The sequence below is a fragment of the Podarcis muralis genome, chromosome 14 (genome assembly GCF_964188315.1).
Source record: "Podarcis muralis chromosome 14, rPodMur119.hap1.1, whole genome shotgun sequence".
Lineage (NCBI taxonomy): Eukaryota > Metazoa > Chordata > Lepidosauria > Squamata > Lacertidae > Podarcis > Podarcis muralis.
This window is the reverse complement of record NC_135668.1, coordinates 53,909,508-53,931,491: the sequence shown is the minus strand read 5'-3', so window position 1 is coordinate 53,931,491 and position 21,984 is coordinate 53,909,508. Positions and strand designations below refer to the sequence as shown.

The 21,984-nt window shown below is 49.7% G+C and overlaps 1 protein-coding gene across 5 annotated transcripts in view; it reads left to right on the top strand.

Moving 5' to 3' along the window:
• Positions 1-21,984, top strand: part of TNRC18 (trinucleotide repeat containing 18) — a 123,621-nt gene that overhangs the window by 66,013 nt on the left and 35,624 nt on the right. For 3 of the 5 annotated variants that reach the window (XM_077918744.1, XM_077918741.1, XM_077918740.1), the window contains exons 7-17: positions 303-508; positions 1,772-1,918; positions 4,200-4,387; positions 5,094-5,514; positions 7,819-8,808; positions 10,181-10,353; positions 11,041-11,177; positions 11,558-11,686; positions 17,465-17,636; positions 18,683-19,049; positions 20,920-21,192. In XM_077918744.1, coding sequence (XP_077774870.1) covers positions 303-508; positions 1,772-1,918; positions 4,200-4,387; positions 5,094-5,514; positions 7,819-8,808; positions 10,181-10,353; positions 11,041-11,177; positions 11,558-11,686; positions 17,465-17,636; positions 18,683-19,049; positions 20,920-21,192 — 3,203 coding nt within the window. The remainder of the gene's footprint in view (positions 1-302; positions 509-1,771; positions 1,919-4,199; positions 4,388-5,093; positions 5,515-7,818; positions 8,809-10,180; positions 10,354-11,040; positions 11,178-11,557; positions 11,687-17,464; positions 17,637-18,682; positions 19,050-20,919; positions 21,193-21,984) is intronic. The other 2 variants (XM_077918742.1, XM_077918743.1) reach the window with 2 other exon arrangements.

The following is a 21,984-nucleotide window of genomic DNA, read 5'->3' as shown; positions in this document are numbered from 1 at the left end:
TATTTATGGGTGTGTCGGGACTGTGGAACTGAAAGTAAATTCTTGGGCGAGTGTGTGCCCAGGGGATGATGTACATAGTGCCCAGAATTGGGCACAGGCCTCCAGGTGTGGTCTGAGGAAGACAGAATAGTGCAGTACTATGATTTCCCTTGATCAGGACCATATACTTCTGTTGATGCAGCCTAGAATAGCTATGGAGCCCTTGCAGCTGACGGGAGTTCTAATCTAAACACTTGGTGGGCACCAGGTTGCCAAAGGCTGCCCTTGCTCCTAATCCTTTCCCTCGTCTTTCCCCCCCTTAGAGAAAGCAAAGAGCTGGCCGACTTCGCGCGGATACATCCTGCCGGTTGCACTGCGAACGGTTTGAACTCCAACCTCATGGTGACTGGGGGCCCTCCCTTGACTGGCTCAGGGCGGTGGTCCGCTGACCCCACGTCCCACCTAGCGACTCATCCGTGGCTGCCCAGGACCAGCAGCTCTTCAATGTGGTTGGCGGGACATCCCTACGGTGAGTCTGCGGGGCAGGGGTTCCGCTTGCTGGTGGGATTGCAGGATTGGACCGCCACCTACTGAACTTGAGGGGCAGGTGGGTGGGCTGGCAGAAGGTCTCCGCTCTTGTGGGGAGCGGCAGCATCTGTCTGGGCAAATAATCTGTGAAGGCCTCACCTGGAGCAGTTTCGTTCCAGCGGCACCATTTCCTGGACAGCTGTTTCCAAAGAGAGGGAGCCAGGTCATTCATTCATTCATTCATTCATACATTCATACATTCATTCACTTATATGCCACATTTCATTGGAAGATCATAGGGCGGTTTGCAATATACCGTATTGGCCCGAATATAAGCCGCACCTGAATATAAGCCGCGCCGTTAAAATTCAAGGAAAAAAAGACAATACCCGGATATAAGCTGCTCCCTTAAAATTCTGCAGGTACTCACCCCCGTTCTGTTTTACCGTATGTCTGTTTCAGCTGTGATATCGTAAAAGCCCGTTTTTGTAAGGTCACAACTTTCAGCCCCACTTTAACTTTTCACGGTCGGAATTTTGAAAATAATGCAGCTTATATTCAGGCCAATACGGTATAAACACAAAAATGCATAGCATAGTAAGAGACTTAAACAATACTCCCCGGTTTGAAAGGCCATAGGTGGTTTAATTAGATAATAATAATAATAATAATAATAATAATAATAATAATAATAATTTATTATTTATACCCCGCCCATCTGGCTGGGTTTCCCCAGCCACTCTGGGCGGCTTCCAACAAAGATGAAAGATACACTAAAATGTCACATATTAAAAACTTCCCAAAGGCCTGGGAGAGGAAGGAGGTTTTCTCCTCGCGTCTGAAGATATGTAGTGAAGGCGCCAAGAGAGCCTCGAGAAGAAGAGCTTTCCACAGATGGGGAGCCACCACAGAAAAGGCCCTGTTCTCGTGTTGCCACTCTCCGGACCTCCTGCGGAGGAGGCACACAAAGAAAGGTCTTGGGTGGTGATCATAGGGTCTGGGGTGCTTCAAATGGGGAGAGGTGGTCCTTGAGAGAATTGTGGTCCGGAGCCCATTTAAGGCTTTATAGGTCAGAACCAGCACTTTGAATTGGGCCCAGAAATTGATTGGCAGCCAGGGCAGTCAGGCTGGGATCAGTGTAATATGCTGAAGCCGTCTTGCCCCAGTGAGCAACCCGGCCGCCGAATTCTGCACTGGCTGAAGTTTCCAAACCGTCTTCCAAGGCAGCCCCACGTATAGTAATCTCTAGTCCTTTTTCTCTTAGGTCTCGGCCACCCTTCGTTGCACCAAGGCATGACTCCCGGCTTCCCCGCTGGCATGGGGGCAGCGCTCCCTTCTGCCTACCAGTTTGCCAGGGACCCTCAGTCTGGCCAGCTTGTCGTGATCCCCAGCGAGCACCTGCCACACTTTGGTGAGTACCTAAGCGAGGAGGGATGGCTTGAAAGGCTCTTTTCTGCGACGGAGGAGCTTTTGGGATGCTAGAACTCCCTTCTTCACCCTCAAGAGCCCAGGGCCCAAGCCATGGCTCTTTCCCTTTCTTCCAGCTTGGCCCTAAGGCCATGTTTTCCCCTAACCTCACTCAGCTGTCCATCACTGATGGGCAGAGTTCAATCCTGCGGGGAACACCGTGCCCAAGCAGGTCCCTGCAGGCAGAAGGATTGAGCCCTCTCTTTATCAGATACGATACAATAATCTTTATTGTCATTGTCCCATACAGAACAACGAAATTGAAAAAATCGACACCAGACATTCAAAAACCAACAAGCTTGCTATCCCAGCCTGATTGACCCCCTAAAAACTCTGATACCCCATAATTAAATACAATATACTCCCATAGAGACTACCATACACTGCGTTTAAAACCAAAATCACATTTGGATAGAAACTGTTTCTCAGGCGGCTAGTCCTAGTCTTTATAACCCTGTACCTTCTTCCAGGAGGCAGAAGCTGAAAGAGATCATTTCCGGGGTGCGCACTATCCTGCACTATCTCTGCAGCTTTCTTAGGGCACCTGGAAGTGTAGATTTGATCCAAGGTGGGAAAAGTGCACCCAATTATTCTCTCCGCAGTCTTTACAACCCTGGACAACATTGTTTCTTCCCTGACCGTGCAGCTCCCAAACCACACACACAGACCATGTTAATATACTCTCCACAGTACAATGGTAAAATGCCATCAACAGGTCCTTGGAGAGATTATTTTTCTGGAGGATTCTCAGAAAATATAACCGCTGCTGTGCTCTCTTTATCAGGTCTTTGCTGTTTTCCCCCCAGGTTGGGTCATCTCTCAACTCCATTCCCAGAAATCAAAACACCGAGACCTGTTCCACGCACTTCCCCTCAATTATCAGTGGCTGAATATTCAATTTACATTTCCTAAAGTCCAGAATAATCTCTTTTGTTTTCTTTAAGTTAAGGAGTAAGTTGTTTTTCCCGCACCACTCCCCCAACTGCTCAACTTCCTTCCTATAGGCCACCTCCCCCTCTCCAACCGTGATCAAACCAACCACCATTGTATCATCTGCGAACTTAATGATCTTATTACTGGGGTATTTGGGGGCACAGTCAGCTGTATAGAGCGTATATAAAAGCGGGCTCAACACGCACCCCTGCGGCGTCCCCGTATTCATGACGAGATCCGCAGGCAAGAAGTGCAGGGTTGAGCCCTCTTGCCACCTCTTGTGGGTCGGCTTTGACAGGCAGGTCAGATCATGCACCTATCAGACACTGTGACATCAGTTGATTGACAGGCCAGTGACTCCTGTCAGAGTTGGCCCACTGGGGTGGAGGAGATAGAGATTTGGATAAAGATATGTTTTTTTAAAAAAGTGTGGTCAGATGCAGGGGGGTGGGAATTGTTTGTGGTCCTTTGGGTCCCGAGGGAGAGAATGCTCAGTCGGCAGAGCACAAGACTCTTCATCTCTGGGCTGTGGGTTCGAGCCCAAGATTCGGCAAACAATTAAAGTAAAGATTATGGGATAATGCACACAGTGACTCACACGCAGTCTGTAGTCCGCTGGCAGTAGGGGTACAATATGGGTATGTCTTTAAGTTAACATCTTACATTAAAAACCTGACTCTACCAAACTATCGAAGGCTTTTCATCAAAGCCAGACTAAACGTCTTTCCTTCTGCAGTGTTGGATGGCAGGTTGAGAGGAGTTCCCTACCAGGACTGACTTTGCTCGTGTGCTCAAGACATCGATTCTATAAAACATATTTTGTTGCATTGCGCAAAATATGAGCAAGCCAGGGCGGAACTGATACTACCCTTGCTGGTACCTTTCCTGGGAAAATCAGAGGCTCACTATGTCAGGTTCCTATTGGAAGACCGGACAAATGCTAGAACATTAGCAGTGGCAAAGTTTTTATCGGTGGTTGCAAGAACAAATAATCCTTATATTCTGAACAAAATGCTTGTTTAACTTGGAGGTAGGCTGTATGAATTGCATATTGCTTTGTAATGATTTGTTTTGTCTCTGGACCGTAATAAAGATTGATGATGATGATGAACAATTCCCGCATCATCATCATCATCATTTATTGAATTTGTATTGTGCCCTAAACCCGCAGGTCTCATTGCAGGGGTTTGGAATGGATGACCCTCCCAGCTCTATGCTTCTATGAACATGTTTTGAGTTTTTTGAGTAGCGGTGTTGTTGTGACTTCCTGTCCGCCTTGTCTCCCTCCACAGCGGCGGAGCTGATGGACCGTGCGCCGCCTCTCTGGCCTGCCATGTACCCCCCGGTGAGGAGCTCCTTGCAGCACGCGCAGCAGCTCCAGCTCCTCTCTCACCAGCAGCTGATCCGCCAGCACGAGCTGTACATCTTGCAGCAGCAAGCCGCCCACGCCATGGAGCTCCACCGGAGCGCCCAGCTGGTGGTAAGTCCCCCAGCGCAAAACTCGTAACTTGCTCTGGCGACGCCAAAGGCCCAAACTGCACCAGAGTTTTCTCCTTTCCAAAGTGGAAGGAGCTGGCTTTGCCCAACAAGGTGCCCCCTCAATGTTGGAATCAACTCCCACTGTCCCCGACTGCTTTTGACCACCAGCGAGGCAATCCAAAACAGGCCCCTGGTTGGGCAGGTTGTTGCTTGAAGGTTGGGCTGCCAGCTTCATGTCATGACTTCTTCGCGGCGCTTTAGCAGAGTTCCAGGTTCTTCAGGGCAGTATATTTATTGTCAGCTATATATACAAATAGGGACGCGGGGGGCGCTGTGGGTTAAACGACAGAGCCTGGGACTTGCTGATCAGAAGGTCGGTAGTTCGAATCCCTGTGACGGGGTGAGCTCCCGTTGCTCAGTCCCTGCTCCTGCCCACCTAGCAGTTCGAAAGCACGTCAAAGTGCAAGTAGATAAATAGGTACCACTCCAGCGGGAAGGTAAACGGCGTTTCCGTGCGCTGCTCTGGTTCGCCAGAAGCGGCTTAGTCATGCTGGCCACATGACCCGGAAGTTGTATGCCGGCTCCCTCGGCCAATAAAGCGAGATGAGCGCCGCAACCCCAGAGTCAGCCACAACTGGACCTAATGGTCAGGGGTCCCTTTACCTTTAATCATTCTTTTGCACCCTTCTCTCCCTCCCCCCGTGCAGGAGAGGTTAAAAGCGAGTGAGCAGCGGGCAGAGATGGAGGAGAAAATGTCCAAGCGGAATCTGGACAGTGCCAAGCCCGGCCTCGCCACCTCCGCCTCGGGCCTCCTGCGCCGGAAGCCCCCCGTCCTGTCGCCCAGCACCTCTGCCTCCTACAGCAAGGCTGGGAGTCCCCCTGCCCTGTCCCCCCGGGCATCCCCTGTGTCCGTCCTCAAGGCGGAGGTGATCCAGAAGATGGAGGAGCCCCCGCTGCAGCCAGCCTACTCCTACCCTGCCACCCCCATCTCCCACCCTTCCAGCCCGCCCCCCGCTTCTCCGCCCCCGGCCCCCGCCATCCCCCCCAAGGAAGAGGAGGAGCCTGACGGCGCAGAGAAGAAGGAGATGGAGAAGGGAGCCTCCAGCCCCTACCAGGCTTTGTTCCCAGGTAAGGGAGCCCAAACCTGGGCAGGGATCCCCCTTGCACTTTGATCCTCGCGTCCTTGTCTTCGCTGTTACCTTCCTTAGCTTTCTCCTGCTCTCCACCCCCCACAAAAGACTCCCCCTCCACCGCTCAGAAGTCATCGGCATGCGAAAAATGCATGGCTGGGGTTCTCCTGCGACGCAGGACCCCGAGGGCGAAGCAGAAACGAGGGGAGATCCAGCAGGAGAAACCTATAAGATAGGTGCCAAATGGTTCCTCAAACCAAGGTTGTGGTCGCCAAAACAGAATGTCTGGTTTCCATTTTGGGGCAAGACCGCTCTAAAGTCTTGGTTTTCTATTGGCGAGCTATCAGTGAAACATTTGGCTTAGTTCAGAGGACAACAACAACAGCAACAACAACATAATACAGTGGTACCTTGGTTTACGAACTTAATCCGTTCCTAAAGTTCATTCTTAAACCAAATCCGTTCTTAAACCGACGCGTGCTTTCTCTAATGAGGCCTTCCATCATTCGGTTTCCGTTCATAGACCGAGGCAAAGTCTGCAAACCGGAACACTACTTTCGGTTTTGTGGAGTTCGTAAACCGAATAGTTTGTTAACAGGACTGTTCGTAAACCAAGGTACCACTGTAGTAGTAGTAGTAGTAGTAGTAATAATAATAATAATAATAATAATAATAATAATAATAATAATAATAATATATTATTTATACTCTGCCCATCTGGCTTCAAACATTAAAAGCAAACATTACAAAACTTCACACAAAACTTCAAACATTAAAAGCTTCCCTAAACAGGGCTGCCTTCTGATGTCTTCTAAAAGTTATGTATTTGTTCCTTGACATCTGATGGGAGGGCGTTCCACAGGGCGGGTGCCACCACCAAGAAGGCCCTCTGCCTGGTTTCTTGTAACCTTGCTTCTTGCAGGGAGGGAACCACCAGAAGGCCCTCAGTGCTGGACCTCAGAGTCCGGGCTGAAGGATGGAGACGCTCCTTCAGGTATACTCAGGTATACCTCAGGTATAACCTTGAGCTAGGTTAAGAGCTTTGAGAACTTAAAGAAGAACAGTCACTCAATCCAGGGACATTTTACATCTATATTGGCCTCTTCTGACCTCCTTTTCTTAATGGTGACACAGACCATTCATAAGGTAGGGATATTCGTCACAACTGTGAGCAGGGCAGTGGGGGAAGGGAAGATAAGGGACAACAATTCACTATAACATTGTCAATCGGCAGGGAGTGTCAGGGTCTAGGGTCTGCCACACTAAACAACTGAGTTCTTACAAATGCAGAACAGGTATTGTGGGACCAATTCTGCCAATCAAAGCAGCCCAGGGGGCAGGTGTGGGGCAAGGCGATCTCAATGCATTCCTTAACTAAAAACAATGTGGGTGCTTCCTAAGGAAGTATTTGCTTTCTCCCCGCCCCCCCCCCCCATCTAATCGATTGATGAATAACATTTAAAACAGCTCAGACTTACAGTCCTCTGCCAAACCCTGCTCACTCTTCCTTCTCACACACATTCAAGCCTGTCTCTGCAAACAGAAGTGTTAGAAAATTGCCAGCCTTTTAAAAAAATGGCCCATGTCCTGAATCCTGGCTTCTTGTTGGGCGCGATTAAGGAAAACCTTCCAGGTCTGCTTTAGAGTTGAATGAGATTCAGGTGAGGGTCATATGCCTTGTCAATCCCAGCAGGTATATAACAGCAAGACCCAGGCCAATGTTCCCTGTTTAGGGAAGCTTTTAATGCTTGATGCATTACTGTATTTTAATATTGTGTTGGAAGCCGCCCAGAGTGGCTGGGGAAACCCAGCCAGACGGGCGCGGTATAAATAATAAAATATTATTATTATTATTATTATTATTATTATTATTATTATTATTGCAATTCTTCTCCCTTGGGAAGAAAGGGACTCCTTCCTCCCTTTCTTGCAGTAATTTTATTCATTTTCAGAAAAAGATTGTACAATATTTTGCAAAACACAAGAGTTTTCGCACAGGATCTGATGACAATGTGCATAGCCCCTGTACAGTTACAGATCTCTGTTGAACAAATGCAGGCGTAAAATAAAACCGAAGTAAATAAATTACAGGTGCATGAGTGTCTGGAACTATTCATGACGGTTAAACGAGACGTGGACCCTCTTTGCTGCTAGGGGAAAGTAATTAAAGGTTGGGTGGCCATGTGTCAATGGTGCTTTAGCTGAGATATGTCAGCCATATTTGTTTGTAGGGCGAGGGGTCCTTGGGCCTCCTCCTTGCTTTCTGGCCATGATCCCAGCTTCTCTCTCCCTCCCCCTGCAGAGATTCCTTCCGGATACCCATTCCAGGCCCTCCCTGCTTCTTTCAGAAGACACTATCCATACCTCCTCCAGCCAACGGCCGCCTCGGACGCAGATGGCTTGGCGCCCGATGTCCCTCTGCCTGCTGGGGACCCCGAGGGCCTGGCCCTTTCCCCGGAGGTCAAGCCCACCCACCTCTCCCCGTCCAAAATCGTGAAGCCCATGCGGGCAGACGAAGAGGAGGAGGAGGAAGAAGAAGAAGAGGAGGAGGAGGAGGAACCTCTGGAAGAACGAGTGAAGACGGAGCTGGAGCTGGACACAAACCATGATGGGGACATCTGCAAGCAGGACGTGGGAGCCCTGGACCTGGCGGCCTCCGTGGCTCGCCCGCTCCAGGACGTGGGTGGCCGAGGGCTCCTCATGTGCCACGGCAAGGCCTTGAGCAGCTTGAGGCATGAAGAAGAAGAGGAGGAAGAGGAAGAGGAGGAAGAAGCAGAAGCTCTTCAGGACTGCCAGCCTGTGTACGAAGCGATGGCCTGCCCTGCAGATCTGGAGAGCCAAGCGGAGGCTGCGGACGCCGACACTTGCCCCGTCCACGTCGACTACGAAGGTGCGTTGTTGCACCAGCCGGCCGAGCAGGTGGAAGAGCCGTCGCTGTCCCTGGAGCTGCCTCACATCCGCTCTCCACAGGGGAGGGAATTCCCCGTCCTCGTTCCGGAAGAGGAGCCGCTCCCGGAGAGGCCCTGCTGCGGGAGCGAGCCGGTCTCCTGCCTCGTCTCAGCCCTGGATATCAAGCCGGAAGACCCCCTGGCCGGGATGAACGCCCTGGTGGCCGCGGCCGAGCTGCCCCAGGCGTGCCCGCTGCTGGTGGGCGACGGCATCGCCCAAGAGGCGGTGGTGAACCTGGAGGTGTCCTCTAGCCTGTCACCGGAACACACTTTCCTGCAAGGGATCACGCTGCTGAGCGAAATTGCTGAGCTGGAGCTGGAGAAGAGGAGGCAGGAGGCAGAAGGTGGGTTTTCTGGGGGCAGAGGGCTGCATTCCTTGCGCTGGAGAGAGAGAGAGAGAAAGAAAGAAAGAAATGCACAGAGGGCAAGAGTCATTTAGCCAGGATTGCCTCCTCTGACTTAGCAGCTGACTCCAGAATCACAGGCAAGGGTCTTGCTCATTCCCAGCTGCCCAAGATGCTTTTTAACTGGGTTGAACGGGGAGGGGGGAGCCTGCATCATGCAAAGCACATTTTTTTGCTTCTGAGCCATGGCTCCTCTCAAAGGCAAGGTGCGTTGGGGGGTCCTGCTCAGGAACAAGGCCTGGGTCAGTGCAAGGAACTGGAGAGGCTATGCTCAAAGACCCATGTGCTCTACAGCCTTACGAGGGAGTCTGGTATGTTTAGCCTGGACGACTGAGAGCTGACATGAGAGCCACCTTCAGATATCTGGAGGAATGCTGTGTGGAGCAAGTTTTCTGCTGCTCCAGAAACCAATGTACTCAATTTACAAGGAAGGACTAAACATTAGGAATAACTTCCTGACACAGAGAGTCATTCGACAGTAGAACTGACTCCCAAGAGAGGTGGTGTCTTTCCTTGGAGGTTTTTAAGCAAAGCTTGGAAGGCCATCGGTCAGGGATTCCTTAGCTAAGATTTCAGGGGGTTTTATGATTGCTCTCCTTGGGCTCCCTCTTGACTGTTGGTTCACTGTGTGCCATGATTTCCTCTTACTGCTGAACTAGGTCTGTTACGGCTTGCTCAAACTATAGTTTTCTCAGAATGGCCAGGGACCCACCTAGACCAGCTTCCTGTTCTTGCAGGGGGCTAGGAGATGCCCACAAGCAACCCCTGAGCTCAACAGCTCTCTCTCCCCGCCTGTAATTCCCAGTCCCTGGTGTTTCAGAGGCACGTTGTCTCCAGCAGTGGAGGTAGACTGTAGCAACTGCAGCTGGTAGCCATTGGTGCCTTTGTGCATCGTGGTACCCATGAACTTCTTCTAAACCTTGGCAGGTCAGTGGCCACCCCTACGCCTTCATACGGAAGCTGTGGAATCCACTGCCATAGTTGAAGAAGCTCACCATTTAGCTCTACTGAATGAACCTGGGTTCTAGAGCTATGAGAAGGGGATAGGAAGTTCTCCCTGTGGTCCACTTTCCCCCAAAATCCATGCATTTGTGCTTTGAAGCCGGTTTCCAGTTCTTGGTTTGTTGCCAAACTGTGTCACAAACCCAGGAGAGTAGGGAGAGGACACACAGCCAAGTCACAATCTGGCTGTTTCATCTGAACCAGGCCATTGTGTGTTACGTGTGTGTGGCTTAGGGCTGCCCCCTCCTCTCTCTGTGAACCTGAGACTTCTCCATCCTTCTAACCGAAGCCCAAACTGCCTCTCAAACAGGTCTGGAGAGCTTTGCCGCCCGCCCGACCCTGGAGAGCCTGCTAGCTGCCAGCACTCAGATGCTCATGGAAGTCCTCTCGAACCCCTTTATGGACAGCTTGAAAAACATCCGCCTGCCCCGGGAACTGGATCCCAACAAAAAGTACAGCTGGATGCAGAAGAAAGACGAACCGGTGAGGAATTCTTTGCAGCTGACTTGGCTCTTAAAGGTGGCGATGGGGGAGGCATTGGGTGCTGGCAGTAATAGTAGTAGTAGTAGTAGTAGTAGTAGTAGTAGTAGTAGTAGTAATTTATTATTTATACCCCGCCCCTCTGGCTGGGTTTCCCCAGCCACTCTGGGTGACTTCCAATAAAACACTAAAATACAATAACCTATTAAACATTAAAAGCTTCCCTAAACAGGGCTGCCCTCAGATGTCTTCTAAAAGTCTGGTAGTTGTTGTTCTCTTTGACATCTGATAGGAGGGTGTTCAACAGGGTGGGCGCCACTACCGAGAAGGCCCTCTGCCTGGTTCCCTGTAACTTGGCTTCTCGCAGGGAGGAAACCGCCAGAAGGCCCTCGGTGTTGGACCTCAGTGTCCGGGCAGAACGATGGGGGTGGAGACGCTCCTTCAGGGATACTGGGCCGAGGCTGTGTTGTTTTTATGATGTTAACTGCTCTGAGACTGGCTTCGGCCAGGTAGGGCAGGATACAAATAAAAATGTATTACTACTACTACTACTACTACTACCTTGAGTTGCAGATGAGTCTGTGTTGTCTTCTGAGCTGCCCTCTCATCATTGCCCTCACTATCCTCTCTCCTCCTCCTTCTCCTTCTCCGCCTCCGTTCCTGCCGCATCCCCAACTCTTCTCCTCTCAGATGCACTCCATCAAGTCGGCCATCGAGAACATGGATCCCATGGAGCTGGACTTCAGGATGAGGCTGGCCGAGCTGCAGAGGAGGTACAAGGAGAAGCAGCGTGAGCTGGTGAAACTGCAGCGGCGGAGAGACTCAGAGTAAGTTGCTGCGGAGGAGCCCCCCTATGGGTTTCCACGGCTGCCTGGCTGGCGCCGCTGTCCCTAGACTCTCCTCCTTGGCTTCCCTCGTTCTCCTCTTGGTGGCATCTGTTATCGGTGTGCTTTGAACTGAGCTTTGCAAATACGTCGAGAGCAGGGCGTGAATGTGGCCTTGAGTGCTCTCCATGTTTTGGATTCGCGGTGGCCTTCCTGGAGGCGTCAGGTCTGAGCATAGGGCAGCTTTAGATGCTTGGTGATGGGTCTAGCTGGCTTTTGGCGGTCTCCTTCCCATTTCTTCCTCTCTTTCGTTTGACGACTTATTTTATTTTTGATGCCTGTGTCGCTTTTGGTTAACAGCCCAGCCTGTGGTTTCTTTTAAGGGAAAAGCATGACGAGAAAAGTAGAAGCTTGTCCAGACGAGGCCCAGGAAGGCCCAGGAAGAGGAAGCATGGACCGAGCGCAGTGTCGCCCCCTATGGAGAGAGGGAAGAGGGACAGCAGGAGCGGAAAGTAAGGCTGGACTGCGGGGAAAGCCGTGGGCAGCAGGGTCTCTTCGGCTCTCTCTCTCTCTCTTGCGCGCACACACACGCTCTCTTCCAGCGCAGGGCTGAGTCGGCAGGTGCATGCATCTCAGAGAAGGGTTGCCGCGCAAGGCGCCCATGGCTTGTGGCCACAGAGTGCGGCAGAAAGGGGTGGGCTGCTGCCACACATGGAGGGAACACTGGATGAGCAAAGCAGGGTGGGAAGAGAGGTTGTTTTGGTAGCTGAACAGCAGACCAGCACACAAGACGAGTCCGCTTGCTTATTTGTGGGGCCCTGATCCTGGCAATGGCCTCTGCGCACTGTCGCCATTGTAGATCTGTGTAGAAGATCCCTGGGTCTTCCTGGGTCCTGTCCAGGGCACTGATTCTTCTTTTGCTTCCGTCTTCGCTCCCTAATGGAGGATTTTTTTAAAAATTGCTTCGCCTCTGCTCAGGAGTCTGGGACATATTAGAAGTGCAGCGGCTTTAAGGAATCCTGCTTGGACATGGTGAACTTGTTCTTACTTTCCTTGAGTCTTTTGCCAAGACGGAGCCTTAATGGTTCTGCAAAGGGCTTAACAGGCAATGTGGATGCTCAGTTCCTGCTCTCTCCCTCGGTCTCTCTCTCCTCCTCTTCCTCTCTCGCTGTTTGTCCAGTGTGTCTTCGCAAATCTGCGTCTCTTCGTAACCCTGTTCGTCTGCTTAGCTGGTTTGGGAAACATGGGAAAATTGCTGCTATCTGGGGCTTGTGTAAGTGTGTTTGATGTGTACAGTGGTCCCTTGGTTCTCAAACTTAATCCGTCCCGGAAGTCCGCTCCAAAACCAAAGCGTTCCAAAACCAAGGTGTGCTTTCCCATAGAAAGGAATGCAAAATGTGTTAATCCGTTCAAGACATTTCAAAGCAACCCCGAAAACGGAAATTTAACATGAATTTTACTATCTAACGAGGCCATTGATCCATCAAACGAAAGCAATCAACAATGTACTGCAGTCACACAATCTATCAATCATCAGTAGCTGAACTGCGTTCCACACAGTCACAAAAACAGAAGGAGCCACAAAAACAAAAATGCAAAATAAATAGCAAAGACAGACAGACCTCAGCATAACGCTGAAATCGGAAGTGTAACACTTAAAGTGGAGTACGTTCGGCTGCCGGAAAAAGTTTGCAAACCGGAACACATGCTTCCGGGTTTGCAGTGTTCAGGTTTCAAGTTGTTCAAGTACCAAGGGGTTTGAGAACCAAGGTACTGCTGTATATGTCTGTGTGGACAAACATGATGGGAATCTTAAAAGAAGCCGCATTCTGCATCGAGAGGGTCTGGAATTAGCCGTTTCCTTAAAGGCAGAATCCTGAATTTGGCCATCCAGATCCATGTGTGCTGCTGCACAGATCCTTTACTTCCTCCTCCGCTATTCCATACCGCTTAGTTCAAGACTATGGATTCATTCATTTATTTGGAGTGTTTACACCTGGCCTCAAGGCAGCATGCAATATATTTTAAATTCGTTAAAAATAGCCAAGAGCTGCTAGGGGAAGGGGAATGTCTGCAGTACGGCCGCATCTGATGTGCACTTAAGTTGCGAGATTTCAAATCTACGGGCTTGAAGGCTGGCTGGAACCCCTCAAGCTCAGTGTGGGGACGGCACCCAGAGAGGACCAAGCCTGCCTGCCGCTCTCCTCCCTCTGGGCCTGGGATTCTCTCGCAAGATCTTGCGGGAACTTAGGCGGCCTCTCAAAATCTAGCGATGGCATCAAATGCTTGCACAGGGTTTCGGTTCCAAGTGTGTGAGTATGCACTGTTTCATACCTTGGTTTTGGAACAGCTTAATTCCCCAGCATTTTGGCTCCCAAAGTGATGATTCCGGTTTGCAAACTTTTTTTGGAAGCTGAACGTCCGGCAGGGCTTCTGCAGCTTCCGGTTGGCTGCAGGAGTGTCCTGCAGCCAATCAGAAGCCGCGCTTTGGTTTCCAAATGTTTTGGAAGTCGAACGGACTCCTGGAATGGATTCCGTTCGACTTCCAAGGTACGACTGTATTGCAGAAGTCTTGGAACTGAAAACACACACGCACCCCGTAAGATGCAATTGCACGATATGCAGAGGGCCTGCAACTTATGCTCGCCTGTACTTAACATGATTGCAGCTTTGTGGTGTAAAACTAAAAAATTGGAGAATGGGGGGACATGCACCATGGGAAAAACGCTTTTTAAGAGGCCGATAAAACCTTCTATTTCCGGCAAAGAGGCGCAGGGGCTCTGGGGCCCTTTTCAGGGAAGTTTTAATGTGTGACATTTTAATGTATTTTTAATCTTTGTTGGAAGCTGCCGAGAGTGGCTGGGGAAACCCAGCCAGATGGGCGGGGTACAAATAAATTATTATTATTATTATTATTATTATTATTATTATTATTATTATTATTATTTTGCAAACATCCCAGAGCCCAGTAAGTGATATGGAGGGCAAAACCTGCTCTGGAAAGGTAGGAATGTCTGTGTGTGTTTCTAGTGGCTTTTATACAATTTTGCCTTTGTGCGTGGACCTCGGAACTGAACCCCGCCCCCCCCCATACATTTGTGTATATGTGGAGCCCTTGGAACTGAACCCATATCTTCAAAGATAGGGTTGTACATTATATAAATTTCCCCTTAGTTTGCAGATGTCCCCAGTGCCCCCTTGCAGCTGAATCTGGCTTGGAAAGCCCCCCCCCCCCCAAAGAAAAGAAACTGCTGGTGGGTCTCAGGATAGCTTCTGTCTCGCAGGCTGGAGCAAAACATAGCAGGGAGTAAAGTGGTTTCTAGACTCCCCAGACATAACTCCACATAACTCCATCCTGATTTCAGACATCGTGACATAGCGATATACATCACGATGTTTAGCTGGTGATAATAATAAATAACTAATAATAATTTTTTATTTATACCCCGCCCTTCCTGGTTCAGAAAACTGGGCTCAGGGCAGCTAACAACAAATTTAAAACACTTAATTGATGCAACAAAAAACAGCATAAAATACAGTATAAAATATAACAATAAATTCAGAATTCAAAAATCAATTTAGGAGGGAAATCCATCCAATAAACATTAGATGACCACCAGGGCTAGCTGGCTAAATTAGTCCTATTTGGGCCAGCGAGGAGACCAGGGGAGAATTAGCTGTGGGATCCCAGAGCGGGTAATCTTCATAAAAAGGGGAGGGTGAGGGAATGAAGGGGAATAAAAGACCAGGCTAAGTTCAAATTGAAAGCCAGGCGGAATAGCTCTGTCTTACAGGCCCTGCGGAAGGAGGTTAAATCCTGTAGGGCCCTGGTCTCATGGGACAGAACATTCCACCAGGTCGGAGCCATCACTGGGAAGGCCCTGGCCATGGCTGAGGATAATATCACAGTGTTGAAAACCAGATATTGCCCAGCTCTACCCATGTGGCCTCAGATCTCCAAGCTGCCACTCTGCCGCTAAATTCCTGGGCCACGGCAGGTCTCGTATGAACATAATCCTGGCCCAGAAATATATATAGTTTGTAGCCATTCTGTGCAGATGCAGCAATGGCTACCAAATGCTGAATTAAAACATCTTGAGAATTTATGTACAGAGAGAGAGAGAGAGAGAGAGAGAGAGAGAGAGAGAGAGAGAGAGAGAGAGACTGTAGATTTTCAAAGTCTGGAGGTGTGTAAATGCCTGGTGGAATCTTGAAAGTCAGAGCAGGGGTTGTTTGTTCATTTGCAATATTTCTAGACTGCCTTTCAACATCTTGTTGCCTTCCCAATTTCAGTATATTGGGGGGGTGGAGAGCAGAATCCCCTTGCCCCTCCCCTGTGACTAGCAAAAGCCAAATAAACAGAGAATCAGCTGTTCTTGATGGTGCAAGATTATGATTGTTTCACCAGAGAACTTTTAATTGCCGTTTCAAAGCGCCAAGGACATACTGTCCTGGGAGTGGCTGAACTTAATTACGGATAAGGTCCCTGCAGAATGTCTTGCTGCTCCCTGCTAGCTCAGAACAGAGTTCTGCTGTGCTAAATTTAAGCAGTTGGATTGGAATAACATTTGCAAGAATGTGATTTATTTATTTTCTGCAGAATTTCTTCTGCCTGAGGCACAATTTATTGAATTAGGCTTACCTCTCCTTGGGATTTTTGCTCCCAGGGTGCCCTAAACCAAAGCCTCTGGCAGCGCCCCCTGTTCCTTTGCTGCAACAGCTGCCAGCCAGCTCTCTATTGACAAAATAATTGGGGATTCAGGTACGTAGCTATGTTGGTCTGACGCAGTTGAAATATATATAAAAATTGTCCAGTAGCACCTTAGATAAAGGTAAAGGTACCCCTGACTGTTAGGTCCAGTCGTAGACGACTCTGGGGTTGCGTGCTCATCTTGCTAGATTGGCCGAGGGAGCCGCAGACAGCTTCCGGGTCATGTGGCCAGCATGACTAAGCCGCTTCTGGCGAACCAGAGCAGCGCACGGAAATGCCATTTACCTTCCTGCCAGAGTGGTATCTATTTATCTACTAGCACTTGACATGCTTTCGAACTGCTAGGTTGGCAGGAGCAGGGACTGAGCAACGGGAGCTCACCCCGTCACGAGGATTTGAACTGCCGACCTTCTGATCGGCAAGTCCTAGGCCCTGTGGGGGCACCCCCATCTGTCAGAGATGCTATAGTTGAGGTTCCTGAATTGCAGGGGTTTGGACTCAATGACCCTTCAGGGATACCCCACAACTCTTTATTTACAGTGGTAACTTGATTCTCAAACTTAATCCGTTCCAGAAGTCTGTTCCAAAACCAAAGCGTTCCAAAACCAAGGTGTGTTTTCCCATAGAAGGGAATGCACAACGGATCAATCCGTTCCAGACTTTTAAAAGCAACCCCTAAAACAGCAATTTAACATGAATTTTACCATCTAACGAGACCATTGATCCATAAAATGAAAGCAACAATCAATGTACTGTACTGTAAAATAAATAAGGCAACATTGTAGATGATAAAAATTAAAATTACTTTTTTTTCTTACCTGCACTGATGATAGTCGTTGTTTGGATGGGGGGCTTTTATCCATTCTCACAGTCACACAATCCATCAATCTGTAGCTGCGCTTGGTTCCACACAGTCACAAAAACAAACTAACTGAAAAAGCCTTAAAAACGCAAAATAAATAGCAAAAACAAAAGCGCCAAACTTAATCTGTTCCAGACGTCCGTTTATCTTCCAAAATGTTCAAAAACCAAGGTGCGGCTTCTGATTGGTGCAGGCACCCTGGAAACAATAGCTGGCAGCTGCATCGGATGTTTGGTTTCCAAAAAACTATTGAAAACCGGGACACTTCTGGGTTTTTGGCATTTGAGGACCAAGTCATTTGAGAACCAAGGTACCACTTAATATAATTCTACGGCTGTAACAAGACTATATTGACAAGGAGATGATCTTTGCGATCAAGTAAGACAACATACTGTTGCAATTGCAAATTGTGAATTTCAGCAAGCGTCCAACTCAACTATTCTATGCCTCTAGGCTTTACCTTGCTTTTGCTCTCGACTTTGCAGAAACACAGAGCGACGTCTCCACGACTTCCCATCCCGCCGGAGGTACCGAATGTCGTAAATAACCGCCACGCCTTTGTTTTTAGGAACTCTCTAGCCACAGCCCTCCCGTCACTCTTACTGGTCGCCACCAAAGTGCCAGATCCCAAGGGGAATCTACAGTTTGTCTCCCGTGACCCTGCGAGGGAATGTAAAGGGAGTTCCGATCACCAAATATTTTCTATCTGGCTTCCAGGCTGAGCAAATCCTTGCTGCTCTCCGAAGACTCTGAGGCTGGTGAAGGAACCAGGAAAAGGCACAGGGGCCTCATCATCGAAGAGGACGATGCAGAGAGCAGGAGCGGGAAGCTGAGAGGACGGAATCGCAGCTGGGATGAGCAGGACGTGCTGGCAAACTTCTCCAACGAGGTTGGTAGTTAATAATTTTTATTATTATTTAAACCCCGTCTATCCGTCTTGGTTGCCTCAGTCACTCTGGGTGGCTTACAGCACATACAACAACAAAAAGTGAAACAATTAAAATTTCCTGATTCAGGGCTGCCTTCAGATGTCTTCTAAAAGTCAGATAGTTGTTTATTTCCTTGACATCAGCTGGGAGGGCGTTCCACAGGGTGGGCGCCACCACCGAGAAGGCCCTCTGCCTGGTTCCCTGTAACCTCGCTTCTCACAGGGAGGGAACTGCCAGAAGGCCCTCGGAGCTGGACCTCAGTGTCCAGGCAGAACGATGGGGGTGGAGACGCTCCTTCAGGTATACTGGACCGAGGCCATTTAGGGCTTTAAAGGTCAGCACCAACACTTTGAATTGTGCTCAGAAACGTACTGGGAGCCAATATAGGTCTTTCAAGACCGCTCCCAGTCACCAGTCTAGCTGCCACATTCTGGATTAATTGCAGTTTCCAGGTCACCTTCAAAGGTAGCCCCACGTAGAGCGCATTGCAGTAGTCCAAGCGGGAGATAACTAGAGCATGCACCACTCTGGCAAGGCAGTCTACAGACAGGGAGGGTCTCATCCTGTGTACCAGGTGGAGCTGGACACAGAATTGACCTGCACCTCCATGGACAGCTGTGAGTCCAAAATGACTCCCAGGCTGCACACCTGGTCCTTCAAGGGCACAGTTACCCCGCTCAGGACCAGGGAAGACAAGGCTCCTTGCTGACTATTACCCATCTTCCCTGGCGAAGTGTAGATGTTCTCAGGCCATGTGGGTTTTTGGGCAAGGTCCAGTAGGAGTGGCAGGTACCATGCATGAGCCGTGCCCAAGTACATGCCCCAAAATTCCTCGTGATGCTCTTGGGTCCCATGACCGAAATCTAAGGGTTCCTCAGTGAGGAAAAGTTGCCCCAAAGGCAGAAAGTTCAAAAGTCACCTCAGTGTAGTCAGAAGGGCCAAACCGGAGACATCTGTGCCACGAATTCACCTGTGCCCCGTTGCGTTTCCTCCTTTTTTCCGCCAGCTGAAGATTAAGAAGAAGAAGCTGGCGTCCGAGCAGGAGCAGCTGGTGAGCAAGCTTGACAAAGCGCTCTCCTTCGGCAGGCACAGAAAGCTGAAATCCCCTTTTAAGTTTGCCGACGGCTCGGCAGGGAGGCCGAGAAATGGCGGCTGTTACGGCGGCAGATACGGGTCTCCCCACGAGGCCTTGCTGGGCAGGGACGAGAAGAGGAGCTTGGCTGACACGCTGAGCTACTCGCTGAAAGACCCCAAAGAAGGTAAAAACAAAATGGCTGCCAAAATGAAGAAGATGGAGGTGGGGCAAAAGTTCAAGGCTCACCTGAAGGCATCCATTTCACCAGCAATATCTGAAGCTAGCAGTTATTCGTACAGTAAGTAACATGGCTATTTCTGCTCTTCCTCAGCTGTTGCGTTTCTGATGGGCTTTGCAAAGGTTTAATCCTGCTTCATCCAACCTGCTGCCCTCTGGATGTTTTTGGACGGCCGCCCCCTTGACCCGTGATGGCCGGGGCTGATGGGAGCTGGAGTCCATCAGCCTTTGGAGGGCACCAGGCTGGGGAATATTGGATCAACTTCTCTGGGCTCACAGTGGCAGTGACAGAGCCCTGCTTCAGCACGGGGTTGTGGGCAAATAGATCGAGGGACGATCAGACCAGAGGGATCTTAGAAAGGAGTTCCACCAGGATGTCCGGTGGATTTCCGTTCAGCATTTGGCACACTGGAGAGATCTGTGAATGGTGATCGGCCGCCATCTTGCCTCTGGATCTGCACTAATGGGGATCCGTGGTGAGAGACAAAGGCTGTTTTCCGTCTCTGCCTGTGTGCTTCTCAGAGCAGGGCGAGAGAGATCTTTAGGCTGATCCCACAATCCGTGCCGCGTGGGACCAACAGCTCTCCAAATGCTGTTGGACTCCAGTTCCCAGCAGCTCCAGCCACGCAGGGCCCAACAGTGACATGACAGAAATTTAGGGAATGGTGCCCGGCAAGGAGAAAGAGGACAAGGAACCGATTTCTCCCTCTCTCATAACCCTAAAACATTCAACGAAGCTGAGCGTTGGAAGATTCAGGACAGAGAAAAGGAAGTCTTTCCTCATGCAGTGCAGTTAAACTGTGGAACTCCTTCCCACAGGACACAGGTATGGCCACCAATTTGGACAGCTTTAAAAGAGGATTGGACAAATTCACGGAGGGGAGAGGGCTCTTGATGGCTACTAGCCACTGGCTGGAAACCACAGGAGGGGAGAGTTGTGCTTGGACCTTGATGGCAGGTTTCCCACAGGCGCCTGCTTGGCCGCTGTGAGAACAGGATTCTGGGTGAGATGGGCCAGGGTCCTGCTCCAGCCGGGTCTTCTGACGTTCTTCATATTGAGAGATGGTGGCCGTTGGAGTCCCACAATGTCCGCAGGGCCACAAATTCCCGATTGCTGCCCTTTTGAATTCTGTAGACTCTTCTTCTACAGCAGGACCTTGGTTGTTGAATGTAATCCATTCCGGAAGACCGCTCGACTTCCGAAATGTTTGACAACTGAGGATCAAAGGGCTGTTGGCAAAATCCATTGGAAAAAATGGAGAAACACACATCGGAAGCCGTTTGACTTCTGAACATCGTTCGAAAATGGAAGCATTCATTTCCGGGTTGTCGGTGTTCGGGTTCCGAAATGTTCGGCTTCCGAAGCGCTCAGCAGCCGAGGTTCCGCTGTATAGGTGAAGGAGAAGTTCCTTGCTTACAAATATACTGCCTAAACATTCATACATTCCTGGGCTGGGGCAGTTTCCTCTTCGAACTTTCTGAATCCCACACCATTCCAGTACTGCCATGTGAATTGTTTGAGAAAATGGCGCATTGTCTCCCCACATTGGCGCCATCGACCACCATTTGCACGTGAAAGAACCTTGCAGTGTCCCCACATGGTGGTTTTTCACAGAAATTACTAGAACAGTGTGGGATACAGATGTGTGTAGCATCAACACAACTCCCTCAGCAATCTAGGAGCCAAGCGTTGGTCCTGAAGAACATTTTGCTTCACACCCGCAACAGATAGGTAGTCAAGGTTCTCCTTGCCTTCTCCAATGGCGTGCAGCCAAACGGAAGCAAGGAATAATAATTTTACTATTTATACCTCGCTCGTCTGTCTGGGCTGCCTCAGCCAATCAGGGCGGCTGGTGGGTTCCTTCTCCCTCTGCAAATTATCCTGTCACCTTGTTTTGAACACCCCACCAAATTAATTACGTTGGCTGCAGATACAGATTCTGAGGAAGACGACGGATCCCTGAAGGACGAGTGGTCTTCTCACGGCTCCAGAACAAGACCCCCCAGCCTGTACGGTGTGGTGGCCCCCAAGAGCAGCCGAATCGCCGGAGGAGGCCTCAGGGCGGCAGCCAAGAAGGGCATCTGTGCCGCCAGGACTCTCAAATCTAAACTGGCCGCCACGGCAAGCAGGAAGCCGCAGTTTTGCTTGCTGCCCGGAGAGGGGTCTTCCTTCAGCGATTCTTCAGAGGACTCGTTCGATCAAGGTTACTAGATTATAACAAACCAAACAAAGTGTCCGTGTTTGAGTGAATGAGGGGCGTGTTGGCAGCAGGGAGAGGGGCTCCGGCCGGCCATCTTGGTCCTCATGGTGCTTTTGTTGGTATTCTTTTTTGCATCTGCTTTTGCCTCTAGCTCTTATTATTATTATTATTACAGTGGTACCTTGGTTCTCAGACTTAATCTGTTCTGGAAGTCTGTTCCAAAACCAAAGCGTTCCAAAACCAAGGCGCACTTTCCCATAGAAAGTAATGCAAAATGGGTGAATCTGCTCCAGACTTTTAAAAGCAACCCCCCAAACAGCAATTGAACATGAATTTTACTGTCTAACGAGACCATGGATCCATAAAATGAAAGCAATCAACAATGTACTGCAGTCACACAATCAGTAGCTGAACTGGGTTCCACACTGTCACAAAAAATTAAAAAGAGCCCCCAAAACAAAAAAACATGCAAAATAAATAGCAAAAACAGGCAGACCTCAGCGTAACACTCAAAATGGAAGTGTGGCACTCAAAACGGAGCATGTTTGGCTTCTGAAAAAAGTTTGCAAACCGGAACACTTACTTCCGGGTTTGCAGCGTTCGGGTTCCAAGTTGTTTGAGTACCAAGGCATTTGAGAACCAAGGTACCTCTGTATTTTATTACTGACTCGCTCTTCTAAGAGCTCTAAGATCCCTTGGAGCCTTTAGCCTTTGCTGTCCACCCCGACCCTTCCCAAATCTGTTTCTTTCCTTTTTTTTAACCCTCCATCTCTTCCCGCCATCGCTGTTGTTGTA